Source organism: Meleagris gallopavo, chromosome 22 (genome assembly GCF_905368555.1).
Source record: "Meleagris gallopavo chromosome 22, MGAL_WU_HG_1.1, whole genome shotgun sequence".
Classification (NCBI taxonomy): Eukaryota; Metazoa; Chordata; class Aves; order Galliformes; family Phasianidae; genus Meleagris; species Meleagris gallopavo.
In genome coordinates this window covers 8,454,570-8,463,633 of record NC_139425.1, presented here as the reverse complement: position 1 = coordinate 8,463,633, position 9,064 = coordinate 8,454,570, and the positions used below count along the sequence as shown (strand labels likewise).

Genomic DNA, 9,064 nt, shown 5'->3' with positions numbered 1-9,064 from the left:
AGAAACAAAGGAGTTCAGAAAACAGCAGGACTCTGGCAGAACCAGCTGGATTTCAGCACAGCAGCTGTCTTGAAGGCTAGAACATCTCCACTCCCATCCCTCAGGCTTGTCACACTCTCAGAACCCTGGGGTTCAACCAGAGGGAGCTGGATGTTCTGTGCTGCTGCTCCTAACACCACAGCAGGCTGGGAGCTGCACACACTGGCACATACACTCTTTGCTTTTACCTGATCTAAGGAGATTTCGCAGGGCTGGAGAGCAGCCAGCAGCTTGTTCTGGTGAGCAGGGTGTGTGACCCAGGCACGGCCACCACCAGATCAAGGAAAATCAACCCAAGCCTTAAATTTGGATATTTATTTCTTAGGTTCAATTAATGACAAAATAAAATAAAATAAAATATCATACAGTACAAAGGCTAATATCAGGAAATAACCATTTCGTTACAGTTTGATAGTAAACACAGTATCAATAATAGCATGTTACATCGAAAGAGCGTTTCCCATTGCTGTACAAAAGGATTTCACACCCTTTCCCTTCCCTTTGTTACAGAAAATCTTACAAAGGAGACGCTGACACACTTTGAACATTCATTTTTTTCCCATTGCACAACAGGCCACAGAAAATAAAGCACATCAACATTTTGTAGTTCAGAAAAAAAAAAAAAAAAGGTGCACTTTAAGAAATGTTTGCCATAAATACAGTATGTGCAGGACTATCAGGTGGCACAGCTGGGGAAGGACTCTTGATCACAAAGCCAGGACACAGCACCATGAATTTTAGCAACTTCTGTTTCCCTGCTCAATGAATATCAACTGAAAACAGAAGTCGTTCATCTGTAAGTTAAAGAATCAGACAGAGCTCCAGCAGATAAAGCTTTGTTTAAACAGCTACCGAACAACACGACCAGGAAGATATCAGACTAACACCCAACACGTTGCACAGGAAAACTCCAGCGCTCTCAGCCCCCACTGAGGGCATGCACAAATGGTAGCTGCACAGATGCTCAGCTCAATTCCACAAGACAAGCTGTCCGCAGCAACGGCAGACTTTTAGTTCACTGGATGTTTGATGCTATAAATGCAAAGATCCTGTGATTGCTGTGTTTCTAGCACGTGTCCTGCTAACCCTCGTCACCAATTTTTCCATTTAGTTTTCTTCTTTACGGTGCAGTCACTGAAGCGAGATCTCACGCGCTTTGCAAAAAGACAAGCTCAGCAGAGCGTTCAAACACCTCTGTGTATGGGGCCTGCGGTGAGAAAGTCCTGTCTGGGGGAAATTTCTGAACATCATAATGACTTTAGAAATCTAATTTCACACACTGCCAAATAGACGGCCCTGACATGAAGACTGTGAAGATAAACCTCAAAAGTATATTTGAAGAGGTCACTTGAAAAACTGTCCTCAGATAGGAATCGCTCTGAATCCATCTGGCAGCACTCCACATCTGTGGGTTCAACAGATTTTTTTCCAGTCAAAACAAACAGTTTGAAACACTTACAGGACATTTGCATAGATTAACAGCACGCTGCATGAATGCTCACCGCTCTGCCCCAAAAGAGAATTCAGACAAGACAGGAATACAAAGATGTGAGGATGCATTTTGTTTAATGGCAAAAGCCAATTATACTCCACTAGTTTTAAAGCTAAACCCTGTTGGGTTAACGGTTCAACCATTGTTGAAAGGCATGGAAAGAAAGAGAACCATGTCCTAGGTATATATTGGGCATTTGGTAGCTTTTTCTTCACGAGAGTACCATGCTTTTCTTTAGAAAACCACGGGGTCTTATAGTGACTTATCCTCACCTCTTTGAGCTCAGGGAAACTATTTTGAGCAGAGCAAAACTAGGTGAAGCGGGGGAAGAGGATGAAATCAGCTGTAACTTCTACTTCTCAACTCAGGTAATCAGATTTGCCCAATGGAAGAGGTAGCTTTGAGCTGCAATCCCAAGTTAAGGCCATAGATTCTGGCCTGCTCCCACATTAACCTGGAGGAACAGGGCTTTAGAAGCCAGAAAACTGCTTGGATAAATCTCCCATTGCAGGCAGCTGTTCAGGACTTGAGTATTCCAACAAACACTGCAGAAGAACTTTATGATAAGTTCATTTTCACTCCAGCTTATTCTCATTTTCATGTCAAATCAAAAATAAAGCCACCACCTTCACAGAGCTGTGATCAAAAGTTCCATAAGCTGCCAGTGTATCTCAGTGATAAAAATCAAAGCCAAACATCTTATGTGAGAATATTTTTGTACAGTGTTTCCTAAGATAACCAAGCACATTTCAGCAGGTTGGTGTTTAATGAGCATATTAATAACATTAAACATTTTAAAGGTGAATACTGGAAAGCAACTGAGACACACAGGATGTTAAATCCTAATGAAAGTCAAAGCAACACACAGTTACAGCTTCCGTGGGAGGTTTCAGAAGCCACCTCACAGTTGTTGACTCTATTTAGAAGTACTGTTAAAAAGTTTGGGTCCTCTCCAGAACTATTTAAAGGTTGTCTTGCCTGGAAGGCTGGCACTAAGTGTGCAGCATTAAGACTCCTCTTCCTCTGCTCATCGTACCTGGACTTTGTTAGTGCAGGAGGAGTGAGAGCAGTGAAGATAATTGGGTTTGTAGGGTCTATTATGGATGGTGTCCATGAGTTATTTATTTTGTTTGCAGCTCACCTTCCTCAGTCAGGTGGAAGCTGTCAAGGTGCCACAAATGCTGTGTCCCCCTCTCAGCTACAGTCATCTACAAACACCATAAATGTTTGAGCTGTAATGGACGGGCATTAGATGAAAGTAGCAAAAGTGAATAAACCAAGAACATACAGGTCTATATATGGTTCTGCTATTCCTGTGTGTTTCACATAGCCCATGGTGCAGGATATATTGATCCTCTACAGCTTCTCTTCCAATCTGTCCAAGCCATTTCTAGCACACACACGATGATAACATTTGCTGGTTCCTCAAAAATTTCCTTGCAAAGAGAAGCCAGTCTCCTCTGTCCTTTTTCTTTTTCTGTGTGAGTGTCCCTTTACTGTTTTTCCTTGTCAAAGAAAAGTCAACTGCACATGAGCAACAAAAGTGCTTCGTCAATTGTAAACTCTGCCCTCTGTTTTGTACAACCAGGGCGAGAAATTAAGAGAAGGCATGACAGGACAGAGCCTGTAGTTTGGCGGAATCAGAAGGAACTAAAGCCCGACCGATTGCTGTTTTGAGCCCTTTCCTTTGGAGTAGTTCTGTAGTAGGCATTAAAATAACCTCCTGTCCCTGGTGGGTGTGGTTGGAGGTCATGGCTGGCAGCAGACAGTTGTACCGTGCAGCTAGCTCTGTACCACTGCCAATAAATGCCTCAGGAGCAGAGAGCTGTCACTCACAATGAACAACAAATGCCCAAGAGGTGTTTCCTCCATGTCCTGAGCCCAGCAGGACCTAACTCATGAGATGCTGCTGGTACTGAATGTGTCAGGAACTGATCTGCATTGTGGAGGACACTGTGAAGGACTGCAGGCCCACACAGCTGTGCATGGGCCAGAAGCACATGTCCAGCATTGAGACTAGTCCTACGTTCCATGAGTGGCCAGTAGTTGCAGAGTGCCAGGGGATAGGGAAAGCTGGAAAGCTGAATGGAGCCAAGCATCACTTCTAGTTTGTCATAAAGAAGCAAGCCCCCTCTGCAAGTGTGCAGGGATTTGCAAAGAGCCTCCTTTCAGCAGAGCTCCCCCTAGAACTCTCTTTATGGAGAATCTCTTCATTTCTGTGCTTGTGAACAGGAATAATCCACCTTTCCCTCAGCCATTCTAAGCAGCAGAAACAAACAGCAATGTCCACCAACAGAGAATAACCCTTCTCACAACAACTCCAGATAAGACTAAAACCTAACATTATCACCAACGCTCTCCAGCCTGCCTCTTGTCCCAAAATGTCTCACCTCTATTTTAGAGTATGTTTGAATTCCTGCCAATGGTTTGTGACTGCATCACTTTGTAAAGGCCAGACCTTTAAGAAAATGCATGGTTTCCCTGATAGGATGCGTTTGGCTCACCTTTGTGTGAGCACAATTGGGTGCTGAGGAATGCCTCTGGCAAGGAGAATGTGAGCAGGGACAGCTCTGATTTACTTTCTGCCTCTGTGTGAAGGGGGACATAAGGTCACTAACAGCAAAATCACAGCACAGGTTGAACAAAATGATGGGTTGGTTCCCGGGTTCATGCAGGTCACCATCTGGTGCTGTGACAGCAGTGAAAGCCCTTTAGCTTGTCCCAGAGGCCCTTGGTTTCTTGTGTCAAAGGCTCTTGGGCAATTTGTTACATCTCATAGTTGGCTGTTAGTGCTAGAACATTATAAGAAAAAACATCATGCTACCTATCCTGGCCAGCTGAGAAATCTCAAATTCAAAGCAATAATCAAGGGGAAACATATGAGGAAGAGAAGATATGCTGTATGTCTTCTTACTTTGATCCTGATTTTTGTTCAGAACCCACTCATAGTCAGGATTCAGCACAATCCTGACTGAGCCAAACTGTCTGATTTGCTGTATAAACAGGTCTCAGCCCTGTTCCTCTGATTTGTTAAAAGAAATTTCTTTTAGAGCTAAGTCTCCCCAGCTTAGACCTTATGTGATGAGATCAGTGTACCAACAGTTTTGGTAGCAAAAAGAAATGAAAGGTAGAAAAAGAGGCCCTGCTGCCTACAGCCAATAGCCTATGAGATGTCAGCTTGTGAAAATAATGGGAAAAATCTTAGAGTCCTACAGAACTGGGCTGGTTGCTCTTACATCAGCAGGTTGGATCCCTCGGCAGCCTGCTGTTTTTTCACCTCTTTAATGCAGGCCAGCTAGCTGTTTTCCCTGGCAAAAGAAACAAGAGTTTGGCTATGTGGCATAAGTAAGATTTTCCATTTCTGTTCATTTTCAACACTCCAGCTGAGCACAGTTTCTACATTCTTGACTTTGCCAGAGACTCAGTTACTTACAGGTGTTGCAATACCAGAGAGTGGGGCTCCCTGCGCCAGGCACTATGCATGCCCTAAAGTGAAAGCTGACTCCAATTCCCCCCAGGCTATCCTCACCCTATTCTAAGTAAGGCATCGTCTGTTGGTATTTAAGTTCAAGGAGCCAGAATGGCTCTTTTGAGCACCCAGGTCATATTTGTAAGAATTTAGATGTAATTCTGAAACACCCATCTGACTCCCTGAGTTTTCACTCCTTGCTCACTGAGTATCCATCCATAGATGAGCATGTCCATTTGCCAAAAACAACCCTTTCATTTTGAAACCGCTTTTTCCTCCTTAGACTCTGCTCAGTGCCACTAAGAGGCATGATCTCAAACCTTTGGATGTGAACATGGCATCTCTGCATTGAGAGAAGGATGAAATACAGTATGAAGTAGCCTAAATTTAACATATATTGGCTTCCCAGTTAACACTGTACCTGGATTTACACCAGACTGAACTTACAAATTGTGTAGACATCACTCACAGGAGGCAAGGCCAATGCTTTAAAATAACCTCAAAGTTACTGGCAGAATGAAGCCTATTTCCCCAACAAAAATGACTTTGCTAAACACGCTTTGTGTTACATGAATTCAGAGACCATGCATGAAAGTCACAGAGGCCTCTCTCGAGTTTAGACTCCATGAAATGCATTTCTCTTCCTCCTTTGGCTTCAGTATGTAGTTTCCCTTGTGACCTGGCTGGAAAAAGTGTGGTTGCTGGAGATGCTGTTGGATTTCCTGGTGAATGCAAGTCGTTTTTTCTTCTTCCTCCATGGCAGGCACACGAGTGTGAGCGTAGAAAGGAAGATCTGTCGGAAATTTGCAGATACCAGGTTGTATAGGATGGGGTTGATTGCTGAACTGACGTAGAAGAGGACATTTGTCAGCATGTAGAAGTAGTGGTAGAAGTTGAAAAGGAAACTAGAAGAACAGATGAAAGATAGAATTCTAAGAAGAGTGTGGAGATCTGGAATGATTCAAAGTCACAAGTGTGAAGAAAACACGAGCTTTTCTTGTTGCTAACTTTTCTCTGTTAGGGTCATGATCTTGCCAGTGGGAGTCAGTGCGGGTGCCCTTTGGTTTTAGCTGAGACTGGGCAAGTGTAGGTCAAATACCTTTACAAAGGCCTTGCCCCAGTCTCTGCCAGTTAGAAATTCATTTATGCCCTGGGACTGGGTGAGATATTTGCCTCCTGTTCATTTTTTCTTTGAAAACAGACGTTTGCAATTGAGAAACCAAATGGAAATTCGCTTCTGTGTAATGCATATACATTAGTTTGACTTTTCTGGCTGCAGTTCTGGTATACAGAGCCTGCAGAAGAGCCAACATCTTGTAACAGATGCAGATATCTCCTCCCCTGGGCAGTGAAAGCTGCATCAATTCATTCATTGGGTCCCTGGGTTGGGATTTGCCTGTACTCTGGGATGGCATTCTCAACTCTGGGGGCAAGCTGGTAATAGTATGCTTTTGGAACATATCCTCGCCATCACAAGATGATGTTTTCATCTAGAATGTTTAGCTTTATTTTTTTTTCTTTCTGAAATATCTTTCCTTGGGAAAACTGAGATCATCATCTCTGTGCTGGTAAAGGGTTTATAAACAACACAGATCTCATTTTCAGCAAGATGTTCCCCAGGTTCATGTATCTCAGTGGAAACCACAGACCTTTTTGTTAGTCTGAGCACTGTCTAACGAAAGATAAATAGACGAGTGCTGGAGTACATCACTAGCTCCCCATGGAACCCTCAGCAGTGTCAAGTATGGTGTGGCCCATCCAGCTCTTACAAGCCGTTTCTCAGTGTAGTTGTGAAAAATTAACTTAGCAAAGATTTCTTCAGGAGCAGACACTTGCATTTATAGATGATTTTGTTGAGCTGCTGCAAGCTCTTGATTAGCTTCTATACACCATTCACCATTCATAATATGCCTGTAAATTCAACATTTTCCTAAACTCACTCACAGCTTTAAAAAGAAGAAGAAAAAAAGTGAATGCAACCAGAATGCATAAATTCATGCTAACTGCCAGCAGAATTCTCTACTTCTTTGACTCAAAGCAAAACCAGCCACTACATAATTGATTGCTGCTTTAAGTGCTTTACATATAGGAAAGCAAATAAGAAACAACAGTTTGCCCCAGTGTGCACCTAGAGCTCTGTTTTCATGATCAAAGATTTTGGCTTTTACTATGGATGTATGTATATTTCCATTCAGCAAACTGCTGTATGATAAATTATTATTATATATGCTTGGAGTTTATGAAATTTTAATGTCTCATTGTTGCTCTGCATAGATTTTTTTCTTTTCCTGTTCATTGCAGAGCCAGACCCAGAGAGAACAGGGGTATAATGCTGTGGGAGGAGAGAGACATCTTACAGTGAGAACCTCTTCTGTTATCTCTCTCTCTCGGGTTACCTGGGTTTAGATCCCTAGGCAGGTTAGCACTATGCGTATTTAAAATGAATAATCAGCTCTGTATCTGCCTTGCTAAGGAACTGGGCCTGACGCAGCAGAGAAGCTGCAAGTAGCTGTTTGTGTGCCCTTGCCCATCTATGAACACCAGAGGTGTGCTCAGTGTAGGTGTGCAACTGCGTGTATGGATGCATCCCTACACTGTCTGTGAGCCTGGACATTTTCTGATCTGTGAAAACTGCTGGTGTTCAATTTTGTTGCACTGCCTGTGAAACGCAGTGAATGTCCAATCCCAGATTCTGAGCATCCCAGTTATTTTCCCATCTGTGAAATCTCTCCTGTCACTAAGGATATGTGGCACTGCGCAACTAAATTGGGTGTTGACAGGAGCTGCTCCATCTTAGGGCTGGAGATCGATATCTCCACCATAGAGACGGTTATCCCCTTTGGATGCATAAACCCTTCTGCCAAATGTCCTTTCATCAAAGGCTGTCAGGGGTGAATATCCAGTGCTGTTGTCACTGGGGATTGTTCTGTGGTCATAGCCACAGAAAGAAGGGCTGCTGATGCATTCTGGTTCAAACTAATGCTTCCTTCAGCTACATCTGGGGGAGCTAGATGTCAAAGCAACGACTCTGAATTTGGCTGATAATCATAGCAAGAAATCCAGAAGGAAAAACAACACAACAATTAGGAGGTGGAGGCTTTGCCCTCCTTTTCTCGCCAGTCCCCACCCTTATCCCCAGTCTACTGGTGTCCCAAGCTGAGCTCCAGCCTGGCCCCATACCCCAACCCAGCATAGGGAGATTTGCTCCCCAAACCACGACTCACTCTGTCCAGTGGTTGGAGGGGACGTAGCAGAACATGAGGCGCCGTATGTGATAAGGGAGCCAACAGACCACGAAGGCAATCACCACCGCACCTGCAAGGCGTGAAAGAAGCCCATTACTTTTTGTGAGAAGTTCTTCCTTGAGGATGAAAAGGGACCTGTCTGTGTGGGTGTTTATCACTGTAAACTTCTTTCTTAAAGCCCCACTTTGTTCACATCTTGCTGCTGTGGAAGATATTAATAACCCTGAGGGACAAACAGCCTGAAAATACCTATAAAAACAAGTATAACAGAAATAATAGAAAAAATAGCTATAAGCTGGGGACAGAGAAATTATGAACAAACGAAGATATAACAGTGATAAGGGACTGCTTATGCCTGGATCAGATGTAGGCCAAATGAAATCAGACTGTATTAGCACCTATTCTTGCATTTTATGCCGTTATGGCACTGGGAGTTTTGTCTACAATACCCACAGAGGCAATTAGTGTGTGTTTTTCATCCAGGTAGACACAGTAATCTCATTAATTTGCTACGTGGAGCCACTGGCCACAGTCCCTACAGTGCTGGAGATCATTAAATGGCCTCAGGAGCTGCTTTCTGGTGGCAGAGCTTGTTCTTTTTTTCTACATTTCTGCAATACCTGAGACAGTGATTACAAGATGCTTGGGTCTGGACATTATTGTAATAAAAATTGTAAGTTAAAAAGAGATGCATATCTTTTTCCTTTCAAGATTCTAGCCAAGGAATGTCAAACAATGAAACACAGAATGTTACAACTCTGAAGCATAAAAGCTCTGCTGATGCTGAGCAATCATCAATCGAAATTAAAAAGCAGATAT

The 9,064-nt window shown here is 43.3% G+C and overlaps 1 protein-coding gene across 3 annotated transcripts in view; it reads right to left on the bottom strand.

Annotated features, from left to right (window-relative positions):
- Positions 1-339: 339 nt before the first annotated feature.
- The window catches only part of NTSR1 (neurotensin receptor 1), a 50,007-nt gene continuing 41,282 nt past the window's right edge, over positions 340-9,064 (bottom strand). Inside the window, exons 3-4 of one of the 3 annotated variants that reach the window (XM_085241738.1) lie at positions 8,225-8,315; positions 340-5,845 (exon numbers count right to left, since the gene is read on the bottom strand). In XM_085241738.1, coding sequence (XP_085097864.1) covers positions 5,656-5,845; positions 8,225-8,315 — 281 coding nt within the window. In that variant the 3' untranslated portion in view covers positions 340-5,655. Of the gene's footprint in view, positions 5,906-8,224; positions 8,316-9,064 lie in introns of all 3 variants that reach the window. The other 2 variants (XM_085241737.1, XM_010722496.4) reach the window with 2 other exon arrangements.